Here is a 13,012-nt window from a genome sequence, read left to right as displayed (position 1 = left end):
TTTGGGGCAAATGAGGAAAAAGGCAAAGGCAGCTGAGAGTCTGAACTTTCCTCTTCCGGCAGCGAGCTCAACGTGCTCCGTGACGTCATACAAGGTACTTTACCGTTACAGGAAGGGGGCTTGCGTAGGGAAAGCACATAAGCAAGGAGTCCCCATGCTGCGCCCGGCTTGACCAGGCGTCCTCTCGGGTGCCAGGCTTGATGCTAGGAAAAACTGAAAGGAAAGGACCTGACGTAAAGACACGGGCGTGACGTCACGGCACGGGCATGACGTCACCGCACGCGGGCGGGGCTTCCGGTCCTGGGTCCGCGTTCATTTCTTTCTCACCGGGGTCAAGCGCGGATTGAAGGGTGCGCCTCACAGGACAAGCCTGAGGGGCCCCCCAGTTCTAAAGGCCCACGAGTCGTCTCCTTCGCACCCAAGATGGCGGCCTGGCGGTGGAGGGGGAGGGGAGGGGGGCTGGGTCACGTGGCCGCGGCGCGCTCTGACGTGGCGCTCTCTCCCCCGCCCGCCTCGCGGCCTGCGGAACGTGTCCCTCTCGGCGCCCCGTCCGCGTTTGCTTCCCTCTCAGCCTCCGGCCAGAATGGCGGCGCCCAGCGGCTGTGGCAGCGGCGGCGCCCCCGGCCCACGCCCCTGGGCCTCGCTCCTCCTGCTCCTGGCGGCGGCGGCGGCGGCGGGTGGCGGGGACCACGCCGTGCAGTTTGACGTGCGGCCCGGCGGGGTGGTGCACTCCTTCTCGCAGAGCCTCGCGCAGGCGGTACGGGGAGGGGCTGGGGGGGCCGGGGCCGGGGCGGGCCTGGGGCGGGCCCTTCGCCCCCCACCCCGAGCGAGCGTGCGGAGACCAGGCGGGGCCCCGACCCCCACCTCCGACGGCAGCGGCCTAGCACTCCTCAGAGCCGGGGCCCTGCCCCCAGGCCGCTCACAGCCCGAGCACGCTGCCGAACGCTGCCGGCGAGCCGCGGCCCAGACAGGCCGGAGCTGGCAGGCCCCTGTAGGACCGGAGCTTGTGTCCGGGCCTTGTGGGAAGGCAGGGGCCCGGAGGGAGAGCCCTCCTGGTGGGGGCCGTGTCGTGGGTCCAGCAGCCCGGGTGGGGGTTCCTTGGCAGAGACGCCGGGGCCTTTTGCCTTTTCCTTCTTGAGCTCCCGTTACAGATGAGGAGCCTGAGGCAGACGCTGATCCGGGCTCGCGCGCCCAGCTCCGGCGCGCTCTCCTCTGAGCCTCCCGGCCAGGAAACAGGCAGGCGGAGGAAGGGGTCGGATAGCCAAGGGGGCCCGAGCCAGAGTGAGCGGGTGCAGACCGTAGACCCTCCGTAGACTGGCAGGGAGGGAGAGCCACGTGCCCGGCCCGCTAGAGGGGTGAAACTTGCCGGTACAGCGTGGCCCAGTGTGGCAGAAAGAACGGTGGACCGGGGTGCCGCTTGAGCCAGGCGCTGGCCCAGTGTCTGTACTGGGCACTCGCAGTGTCGAACCTGAGCTGGGGAAGCCAGAGAGGAAAAACCGGGCTGTCCCGGCCTTGGCCGGCCTACGTGCCCCCTTGTACCTCCGGGAGGGCCCGTTGGCTGTTTTCAGCGCATTTCTGCCTCCCTGTTATCTCCTGGTTACTTCCCTTTCTCGTGGCAGCCCCCACCTTAGCTCAGGCCTCCGCGCTCTTGCCTGCACTGTTTCAGTGAGCTCTTTGGTCACCTCTTCTCCGTTCTGGTCCGTCCTCTGCACAGCTCTCAGAGGGATCTTTCCAAAGCAAAGGTCTGACCACGTGTCAGCGTCTCTTTCTCTTTATTTATAGGTATAAAATATTATATATGTAATATGTGTGTATTTGTAAAGTCTTTTCCCTGTATATAAAATCTGCCTGTCCCTTTCCCTCTCTCCTTCTCTCTGTCACACACAGGTACGGGTCCACTCCAGTGAATCCCCTTTCTTTTCAGGTTCACACACAACCTTCTCCATTGGACATGCAGAATTTTTCATCTCCTGGCCCCTTCCTACCCTTGCAGACTTCCTAGCTGTTGTCTATCCTTTCCATCCAGATGCACACACGATAGGGACTCTCATCTGTGTGGCTTCGCAGTGGACAAGTTGTCCACCAGGCCCAGAATGCGCCTCACTTCTCATCTCTGCCTCTTGAGATCCCTGATTTTTTTCAAGACTCTGTTCAAGGACCACCTCATGCCTGAAGTCTTTCCTGACCCACCCCAGCTGTCAGGGCCCTCTCAAAAGTGCTTCATGTTCCTTCTGTCCATTCTGCTTACACTTCTATGAGTATGGGTGGTCTCACCTGTTAGTATGTAAGCTCCTTGAGGACAAAGACTATTTAAATTTTGTCTTTGTGGCCCCAATACTTAGCCTAGAGCCTGGCACATAGTAGATGCTTAACAAACATTTGTTGCTTAATTCATTCCTCTGTAAAAAGTGGATAATGAGCGCTACTTTGCCTGCCTTCCCTCCCATACTTGTAAAGATTAAATGAAGAAAAAATGGCTGTGAACTGTGAATTCCGTGGACCTCTTGCCTAGCCCAGAGCTCTGCTTGTAGCAGGTGTTAAATAACTTGTTAATAAGAGGACCAAGTGCTCTGGGATGAAGAGAGTGCAGGTAAGACGTTCCCAAGACTGGGGTCCAGGAGCGCTGGAACTCATCCCAGGGCCCATTCCCCTTAGGAATTGGCTCAAGGAGCCATCTTCTCAAAGCCTCTCAGTGTGGGCCTGCAGAATCGATATAAATCTGAGAGGAAGGAGGAGATATAGTATGTTACAGCCTCTTACACCCTGAGCAGACAGAATCCTGCTGTGGCATTCTCAAAAAGTAGACTCCAGGTACCTCCAAGATTCAGAGGAATGAATAGTCTTCATCTGTTGAGTTGAAATCTACACTCCTGCTCAATAAATCCATTTGTGTGCCCCAGTGTATTTAGCCTGGGGGTCTTGGCACCATGGACAGTAAGGAGGAGAGAGATCCCAGGAGCTCCTGTACTCCTATAGTGGGAATCCTCTGCCACAGGCAGCTGAATTCAGTGAGCATTTAATTAAACATATACTACAGTCAGTGCTCAGTGCTGGCTCTAGGAAGGAGCTTTTATTCTGTTGAGATTACAGTTTATATACAGGTATATCAATGCAAAGTTCTTTGGAGAGGGTGGGGGGGAGATCAGGAGAGGAATCATGTAGGAAGTGTCCTGTGAACTGGAAGGCAGGGCCTCCAAGAGATGGAAGTGAAAGGAGCCTCAACATCCAAGTAGGAAGGAGAGCTGCTCCGATGAAAGAGGTGGGATGCTGTGGACAGGCCCCTGAGAGTAGGCAGGTTCAACTAGTTCACTGAGTGTATGAGAATATAAAGGGAAATTTCTGGGAGAGTAAGCTGGAGCCAAGTCATGAAGGACTCTGAAGGGCAAACAAAGGAGTCAGTAGGGAGCTATTGTGGTTTCTAGACAGCGGGATGGCCTAGGGGATAGAGCACTGGACTGGGAGTTAGGAAGTCCTGGCTCTGAATCCGGCTTCAGACACTTAGTAACTGTGATTTTGGATAAACGACTTATTCTCTCTCTCCCTCAGTTTCTTCATCTGTTGTGATAAGGATAATAACAGCACTGGTCTTACAGTTCTGCCTTCTCAGTATCTTTCTTTAATGTGATATCCAGAACTGTTGCTGATCCTCCAGGGGTGATGTGACTAGGGCAGATTGCAATGGCCCTTACCTCCTTCAGATCTGTGGGTATTGAGTCCCTGGACCAAGGTTCAGGAGAACATATGAGAGGGGGATACATGGTTCCAGTTGAATGAAGTAGTAGATTGTGTTCAGGGCTATAGATGGAGCTAATTCAGGGAAAGAGAGGTGTAAGTATGTTATCAATCAAGCCATTTTAGAGTAGCCGAGAGGGAGGGCTGAAAATGACAGAGAGGGAGATTTCAACTCAGCATGAAAAAGTCTCCAATAACTCGACTTGTCTCAAACTAGAATGAATACTTTGCCTCCGGGAGTAGTGAGTTTGCTGTCACTGGAGGCACCCATATTGGATGACCTTGTCAGAGAGGTTGCAGAGGGTGTTTATTCTTCAGCCCGAAATAGGATTTTTCTAAGGTCCTTCTCCATTTAAGGCTCCTGTGTCTTGTTCCTTTCCCTAACTTCTTGGTGTAGATAAGTGAGTTAATTGATTGCTGTTTGCCTGTAGCGGTGCCTAACAAAGGCATTTGACTTCCTCTCATGCTCAGAGCCAGAGACTAAAAAGGAGAGATATACTTAACGGGTCTTTTCTATTTCCCGTTGCCTGCTGTTCCCAAGACTTATTTTTTTTCCTTTGTTTTCCAGGGAGGGCACACCTGCACGTTCACATATGCTTCTCAAGGTGGGACTAATGAGGTGAGTTATTCAAATCCTAGCACAGCTTGATCAAAGGGCCATTCCATTCCCCCACAGATGCAAGCTCCACTGTCAGCCTTTCCTTTAAGAGGCTGACTGAGCACATTCTGCTGACAGGAAGACAAAATAGTCTGCCATTCAGAACCAACTGATTGGGTCAGGAGGCCTGGCAGCTTGTCCTGGTTCATTGTGTGACCCTAGGCAGGGCTTTGAACCCTGAGGGGCCATACTGTCGGTGCAATGAAGAAGATGTTACCTGCCTCATATGTCTCAAACTTTTCTGGAAAAGGCTTTGGGTTTGAGTCTTCCCTCTGCCTCTTATGGGGCTGTGCAGGTCCCCTCAGGTGGATAGGAATAACTGTGAAGCCTGTCTCACAGGGTGGGGACACTGGGAAGATTAAACATAATGATGTGTGTAAGGTGCTCTGTAAAGGTCACCTACGGTTACCATTTTTATTATTTATTCTTTTTCCTTCTTTTGCACTCCCTGGGATGAAGGAATCATTGTAAAATAGGTTTTGAGTTTTTATGGAACCCGTGGTGATGATGTAATTTAAAGGATACTGTCTGTTGAATTTCATAATTTCATGGTGGTAATTGTTTAGAATTTCTTAGCACTTCTTTAACACTTTACCTTTGAGAAGGACTTTATGATAACTAAGAAGTATTGAGAAGTAGATTAATTACCTGTCCCTTTTCTTCCTCTGCCTTTCCTAACTGTCGCGCCCTCGGGAATCCCCTGGGCCATTAACAGACCTGCCTTCATCCCTTTTCATACTCTTTCTGTCATCGAGGACTCTCTTCAGATAACACTGGGGCTTTATTGTTCTTTGCCTCCTTCTTTGAGACTCTGGCGAGGAGCAGGAGGAGCCTCTCAGTGACCTCCTCTTTGAGAGTCACTGGCTGTATCAGGGCTTCTTCACCTGAGATCTGGGCACTTGGATGGGAAAACAGTTATGACTGGTTGCCTTTGTAATCCTATGCATCTTATTTTATGCATTTAAGAATATTATTCTGAGATTTCAGCCTGCAAAGGGTCCATGACAAGAGAAAGGTTAAGAACCTTTCACCCATATTATGCAGTCCAGCCCAACTGGCTGTCAGGTCACTCTTCTCCTTTTATCATGTAGCTCAGTACATCTGAACTGGGTCATCTGTTAGAAAGGAAGCCCTGGTCCGTATGAGAAGGGTGGGAGGGAGAGGGTGAGTCAGGAAGTGACCACTAAGTGAGGGGAGAGAAGGCCCAGGATGGGGGAGGAGATGTGAAGGTAGAACTGGCAAGGGCTGGCAACTGATGGCTTTGATTGAATTCTGTTAGGCTCCCAAAATACATCCAGAGGTTATGTTTCCACCTGTGCTCACCACCTGAAAGTCATCAGGAACCAATAAGTGACAGTCAGTGTTGGGGAGGTGAGGCTGCCCTGTGCCAGACCTGGTCACTCCTCAGGACAGCCCATCCATCTTTAGGCTGCCCTTGTCACACAGAGCCTTGCTGGCGTGGGCTTCTTTCATGTTTTGTCAGCAAGTCAGTTTCCTTCTTAGGTAATTTTCTAAATTCAGGGAGAGCTTTCCTAGATATGTTTGATGCTGTGCCTGGGTTAGAACATTTTACTGGTGCTCAGAGGCCTCAAAGCAATTTTAAGTAGAAAAGAGTCGTGAGATGTTTTCCGTTTACAAGCATCATGAGACTTAAACTGTCTTCCATTCACAGCAATGGCAAATGAGCCTGGACCTCAGTGATGACAGCCGACTCCTCACCTGCGTCATTTGGAGGCAAGTTCAGTCATTTCACTGTTATTTTATCTGTCCTTTGGCTCCTTTGGAACTCATAATGGATACAGCTCTGGGCTTGGAGTCAGCAGGACCTGGGTTCAGATCCTGCTTTTGACACTGGCAGAGCTATGTGGTTCTAGACAAAACATTTCCCCTCTCTGTGCTTCAGTTTCCTCATCTGTAAAATGGGGGCAATTATCATGTTTGTAAAGTACTTTCTGAACTTTAAAATACTAGATAAAAGAAGTGGCTTTGCAGCAGTAGTGGTAATAGTCAAGCCATAGAAAGCTAGAGAAGCAGCAGCCTTGGAACACAAAATAAAGGATGTCATCAGAGCTGGGAAGGGACCTTAGAACACTGAATAAGGAATGAAAAAGCATTTATTGCGCTCTTTCTTTGTGGCAAGCACTGTTCTGAGGGCTGGGGATACAAGCAGAAAAAAGAGACACTCCTTTTTAAGGTGCTTATGTCGTAATTGGGGAGAAGAGACAACACAGAGCAGATGGAAAATATCTTATGGGTGTAGCTTCAGCAAGGCCCAAGCACGCTAGTATTATGGTCAGCAGTTCAGGTAACGGTAAAGTGATCTTGAGGGCCTAGAGGCAGGGCAGTTGTTAAAGTCTGGAGGACTGTAGCATATATGGGCAGAGCAGATGATAAATCCTGGTGATTCTCCATCTGACAGGAAGGAAAAGACTTGGTGGCTCCCATATCATCCATGTGAACAACTTGGATTCGGTCTGGGACAGCTGGGCTGGGGAGGAGGCAAGGAAAGACCTCGGATAATCATTTATTTCATCCCCCTCCTTTTCCAGTTAAGAAGACCTGGAAAGGACTCGGATGCATTTCTCACTTAATATTGCTAAGGACTGTCTTTTGCCTCCAAGAGTGAATGATACAGTAGTGGTTTTCAAGGCTTCCTTGAGTACTCTAATAGTTGTATCATTGGGCAGAGAATAGTAGCCCCCCGTAATTAAGTGCTAAGTTGTGTGGAATGGATGATCAATTCTGTAAGTGTTCAGAGAATGCAGCAGTATGGACAGAAAGGCTTTTGAGAAGAGATAGGACTGGAACTAGGTCCTGAAAGTTGGGGTAGGATTTGAGTGAGCAGAAGAAAGGGGAGGCTAGGATAAAGAAAGCGAGCATATAATTATGCCTCATGTTTTCAGTTCACTTTTCATGTACAGTTTGGGTCTTCTCTTTACCCAGTTCCACTGTGAACTCCTGGAGATCTGGAAATGAAGTTTGTATTTCTAATTTCCTCATCTAGTGCTTGCACTTAGTAGGAGCTCATAACTATATAATGCTTGGACCTCACTCTTTGTTTAATTGACCTAGATTCCCTACATTAGCTGAAGCAGAAGCCCTGAGGCTATCTCACTGGGCTCTGGATGCCCAGGTTTTAGGAGTACTACTCTTGTTACAAGAGAATGAATGCATCATTGTAGCATGGGGAGCTAAGGCCATGGGCTAATATCTTCAAAGTAGCATTGGCTTATAGTTCTGACTCTCCTGTTGCCTTACTGTAGATCTGGAGGAAACATGTTTAACCTTTGTTTCCTAATTTGGCTTCCCTCAAAATGCAGGTGATCAATAACCCCTTGACAGGTGTTTTAAATTTTATGTTAGCATCTTAGAGATCATCAGAATGTAACTTTAGATGCATTAAAGATTCCGTATGAAGAAATGGGAACCCTTCACTAAAATATTTGATAAACCTTAAAGCTGTATTGAATATTACTCATTCTTGTCATTATTGGTTAATTCCTGGCTGCTGGTGTTCTCTTTGCCAATGCAGTTCCTAACTGCTTCGTTTGGAGCCTTTCCACGCTTGGCTGATCTAAGCCGGTCTTCAGGCAGATTTTCTGAGGTCTTCTCTAGGCTTAGAGGCTGGTAGGAATCTCAGATTTCTAGAGCACTTTTGGTTGGGTTTACAAAGCACTTTACCTGAGCTGCCTCACTTGATCCTCATGACAATTCTATGAAGTAGAGAGGGTGGGTATTACCGCTGTTTTATAGATGGGGGACATCAAGCCTTAACAGTAGAGTAACTGACCTGGGATCATCGAGCTAGGAAGCGGTGGCATCGGTCTCCAACATGGTTTTGCTGCCCTCCCTCAGTGGAGAGTGAGAGACTTACAGCATCATCCCCAGCAGCACAAATATTTCTTGCGCAGAGGCAGTGGCCTGTTTGGAAAGCTTCTATCTCTTCCTGGTTTTAAGAAGCCAGGCTCACATGCTAAGAGGACAGGGCTCCAACCCTTGCGCCAGCTGCAAAGCATTTGGACCATGATTTTGTACCAGCATTCCCTTCTCTGAATGACTCTAATGACCTTTTTTTTTTTTTTTTTGCAGGCCCCAGGGAAAGTCTTACCTGTTCTTTACTCAGTTTAAGGCAGAAGTGCAGGGAGCAGAGGTTGAATATGGCATGGCTTATGTAAGTCTTAGTATATGACTCTAACTGAAGAGTGGGCATTTGGGGATAATGCTGTGAGTGCTGGGATTGCTGCCCAGGCTTCTGCTCCATGAAACCAGGCGCCCATGCTGATGGGAGGCAGGGCAGAGGAGGCTGTCGGAATTAATGACAAGTCTGACTTGAGAAAGTGTTTAAAATTCAATTTTGTTACTCAGAAAGCCAGAGAGTAACACACACTTAGATGGTTTTAAATGAATTGCCAAGTAGAGGCCCTGCGTGACTGCTTTAATGAATAGATAATGGGTCATTTGTAATTAGCTCTGGGGTTGCGGGTGGATGCTGCAAAAGGGAAGGGAAGTCTGTTTCCTGAAGTAAGTTAAATGTTTCCCTTTTTTCCTAGGCTTTCCTGTAGTCAGAATGTGCCAGAATTATCTAATTCTGAATTGGTGGGATGTCAATAAATGAAATTTACTTCTGTGTATAAAGCTAAATTAGAGAGCTAATGGACTTAGAGTTTTAGTTAGAAAGGTTTGACTTTATTTTTTTAAAAAGGAATCTCTTCTACATTGTTTTTTGGGGTATCCTAGGGCTCCTCATGTCAGGAAATGAGGCTGCCAGCCTGTGGCTTCCATGCAAGCATTTTGCCTACCTGTGACTAATGTGAAAGGGGGGTGGTGCTGATAAATGTTATGTGGCAGAGCCTGTCTTTCTCATATCCTTTTTACAAATCACTGACTGGAAGAAAAACTTAGAAATAACTGCATTGATAGTGGGTGGAGGAAGCACTAGGTATAGATGGTTGCAGGAGACCCAATTCAGGCCCCATTTAGACCCAGCTCTCCTACTCAATGACTGGGTGGCTCTGGACAAGTCTGTGTCTTGTTTGGTCATTAGGAATACAGATGTGGGCAAACTGCTATCTCCTCCATGGAGGCTTTGTGAGGAAGGCCTGAAAGCATCATGGAAAACCACGTGTCTTATTTAAAATGCCAGCAGAGATTTTTGAGAGCATCACGGCACAGTGCTCTGGGTAATCCTCACAGTGGCTCCATCAGGGAGGCTGGGAAAACATTATGTTACAGATAAGAAAACTGAACCTCAGAGGAGGGAAATGGCCTGTCCATAGTCACTTGGACGATAAGCGTCTAAGGCAGAGCAGGTTCCCCTGTGTCCTTGCTAGCTCTTGTTAAGCCATTTGATGGTCTCTGAAATAGGTGAATTGTACACAACAGCACATTGGCTTCTCTGTCATAAGAACTGGGTTTTTTGTTTGAAGCAAATGGAACAGTTAGACCCCTTGAACAGAATCCTCTGGTAAACCTCGGAACTGGTTCTTTTCAGTCTAAAGCTTCAACTGGAAAAGATGCAGATATTCCCCTGAAGCCTGAAGAATTTGAAGTGACCAGCACAGCAGGTAAATATTTACTTTAGAAGACCTGTGATGGTGAACTGTGAGAGTTGGGCCAGAAGGGAAAGAGGGAAGTCATGAAAGAGAGATGAATAATGAATTCAGTATTTATGGGAAAGTCTGCATTAACATCAGCTCATGGGTTTCCTTACTACCACCCATATGACCTTAAGCAAGTAATTTTAGCTGGGCATGGTGGCACATGCTTGTAATCCTTACTGCTGGGGAGAGGGAGGTTGGTGACCAATTGAGTTTGGAAGTTGTGAACTTTGGGGGCTAAGGAAAATGAGGCTGCTTAAGAAGAGTCTGTCAGCCCGTGGGAGCTGGGATCCTGTCTCAAACAGCAGTGGAATCAGGTCTTGGAGAGCCATTGTACTCCCAGTCTAGGGAGACCCCGTCTCTAAGAACAAAGAAACAAACAAAAAGAAAGGATTTCCTTTCTGTGGGCCTCAGTTTCCTTATCTGTAAAATTGGGAGTTGAACTAAATAATCTCTTAAGTTTCCTTATAACTATAAAACCTATGATCCAACGACTCTGATTTTTTTTTAGCTCAGATGCAGTGATGTGATGTTTTGGGGTGTGGCTACGTGGAGTAAGGTAGCGGGAGATCCAAACAGAAGAGATTGGAAGGCAGCAGATGTATGTGGTAGAGGAGAGGACTGGATTTGGAGGCAAGAGAGCTGTGTTCAGGTCCTAGACTTGGAACTCAGAGAATAGCTCTGTCTTAGCCAGTCTTTGTTTTCCTTATTAGGAAAATGAAAATAATTACCCTTATGTTACCCTACCCAATGAGACTGTTGTAAGGAAGTCATCTTGTCACCTGAAAGCACCAGATGGAGTTTCTTCATTATTAAGAAATCTGATGTACAGTCCAGGAATAGCCTGTTTTCATTAGGTCTTAGACCTTGGGATTGCTCACTTTCCAGAATGACAGAAGGAAAAGTTTAGAGGCAGGTTGATATCACAGAAAACACATTTGGTGTCCACACAGAATTTATTATCTTGGATCTGAGGTGCCTCACATGTGACATTTCAGAACAGAGTTATAGTTTCAAGGGAGACAGCCTCAGTCCCTAGTCTTTTAGGCCTTATATATATATCAACATTCTACCCGGAGTTACCTTTCAAATAAACAACCCCACCTAGGCCTCTGTTAAGACAATAAAGCATCTTATATTGGGAGTGGGTCCTGGAGTTTGGCTCTTAAGAAAGGGTACGTGTTTCTAGAGCCAACAATAGCCAGATGTGGCAGACCTAATGAAAGGTCAGAAACTAATCCCAGAGGGGCTGAATGACTTGTCTCGGGTCAGACAAGCAGTGAGTGAGGTTTATGTGCTGACTCCAAAGCTGGTACCCTCCCAATTATATTTTGCTCTGTGTGCCTGACATTCATCATGATAACTCTGAGTCAGCGACAAGAGGGAAAAAGAGAGAAGTTATACATTTTAGATGAGATTTCTATATGAAAAGGTCAAACTTGAAAAAACAATGGTAGTAAAAAGAAGTGTCTAAAAATTCTCTTATGAGGCCTTTTGATAATTAGAGTGTGTTCTTTTTTAACTGGACCTTTGATTTCATTGGTATAGGAAACTTCCAGTGAGGAAGCTTTGTTGATATAGGTAGAGAAATTGTGGTGTTACTATATAGTAATTTACCTTAATTAGTATAACACTTTTACTTAGAGAATAAGAGCCTTTAATCTGGAAGGAATTTTAGACTAGGAACTAATCCAACTCCATTTTTCAAATAAGGAAACTGAGGCCTCCAGAGATGAGGAATTGTCCAAGGAAACAGTGGGTTGATGGATGACTAAGCCAGTCATTTTTGTACAGAGAAGTACTTGAGTGTGAATGCATGGTGTTTTTTTTCAGTGCCATTGCCTTTTTTTCTTCTGATTGTGTATTTTTGTCTCTGTGTATGTTTTTTCAGTGACCCACAGGCAAGGAGCATTCCGAGCTGAACTGTCCAAAATCGTGTTAGTGGCCAGAACAGGCCACGTTGAACTGTGATCTGAAGCCTCGTCCAAAGTTTGTCTTGTTTTGACTCTACTGAAGTGACCAGAAGGGACCATTTCACGTGCTGGTTTCCTAGGGGATATTTTCATGATTTTGCCACACAGATGTCAACATTGCTATACTTGGGGTGTTAAGGCAGGACTCTGCAGATGTCAGAGGGCGTAAAGCTTGGCAGCTTCTCTTTCAGGCAAGCAGGAGTGACCCAGATCCCTGACTTGCCACCAGACAGCCTGTCACTGCTTTTTCTTCCATACCTCATGGTACTTCTGTTCCAAACAAGACTACTTTGATGCTTCCTAAGAAGGTGGGGCTAAAGCAAATGGTCCCAAAGGGGCCTCAGAATCACCTCGATATTGCAGGAGCAGACTTGCCTTCCTGCCCAGATGGGTGCCTCTCTCCAGGGCCCTTTTTGTCCCCAGATGAGGGGGAGCTGACCATCTGTTGCCCCGTATTGAGGTCTGTGAGGAAGGGGCAGAGCAGCTTGACTCTGACACAAACAGAAATCCAGCCAACTTGTTGCGTCTCTCAGTATAGTTTCAGAACTATTTTCCTACGTCTACCCCATTTATTTCCTTGTAGATTGACTGTGAAGGGAATTCAACATTCTTTCATGTCTAAATAAATGAAGGGGGGCCAGGGCAGGGTTAAAAACTTGCCTCTGTCTTTGAAGAGCTTTTCTTCCTCAAAGGTGTCAGTGTTTATGGCCTAGCAGGACCAGGAGCGGGGTGGAAGCCTGTCCAGTTTGAGCAGTTACCCAGAGGATAGAGGAAATGGTCTAACTCAGGACCCAGCACTCCCTTGTAGCATGTTAGCTAACATAGAATTAGAGATGGAGGAGAGCTTCTGTTCCAAACCCCTCTTTAAACCGAGGCCAAAAGATTAGGTAATTTATCCAACATTGCACACAGAGTGAGTGACAGAGATGGCCTTTGAACTCAGGTGAATCCTCTGATTCCAAAACTGGCCCTCTCTCCACAGCCAGAGAGGAGTTGTCTCTCTCCACTAAGCAGCAAAGCTGTAGCTCCACCCCGGGTCTTTGAACTCCAGA

General features: G+C 47.5%; 1 protein-coding gene across 1 annotated transcript; it reads left to right on the top strand.

Moving 5' to 3' along the window:
- The first annotated feature begins 486 nt into the window (after positions 1 to 486).
- MYDGF (myeloid derived growth factor) lies at positions 487 to 12,619 on the top strand. The gene is made up of 6 exons (XM_072601856.1): positions 487 to 757; positions 4,301 to 4,351; positions 6,063 to 6,124; positions 8,480 to 8,561; positions 9,882 to 9,954; positions 11,879 to 12,619. Exons 1-6 carry the CDS (start codon positions 584 to 586, stop codon positions 11,956 to 11,958), a joined length of 522 nt encoding a protein of 173 aa, XP_072457957.1. The 5' UTR covers positions 487 to 583; the 3' UTR covers positions 11,959 to 12,619.
- Positions 12,620 to 13,012: the final 393 nt, after the last annotated feature.

The sequence above is a fragment of the Notamacropus eugenii genome, chromosome 4, assembly GCF_028372415.1.
Source record: "Notamacropus eugenii isolate mMacEug1 chromosome 4, mMacEug1.pri_v2, whole genome shotgun sequence".
Classification (NCBI taxonomy): Eukaryota; Metazoa; Chordata; class Mammalia; order Diprotodontia; family Macropodidae; genus Notamacropus; species Notamacropus eugenii.
This window is presented reverse-complemented; position numbering and strand designations above follow the sequence as displayed.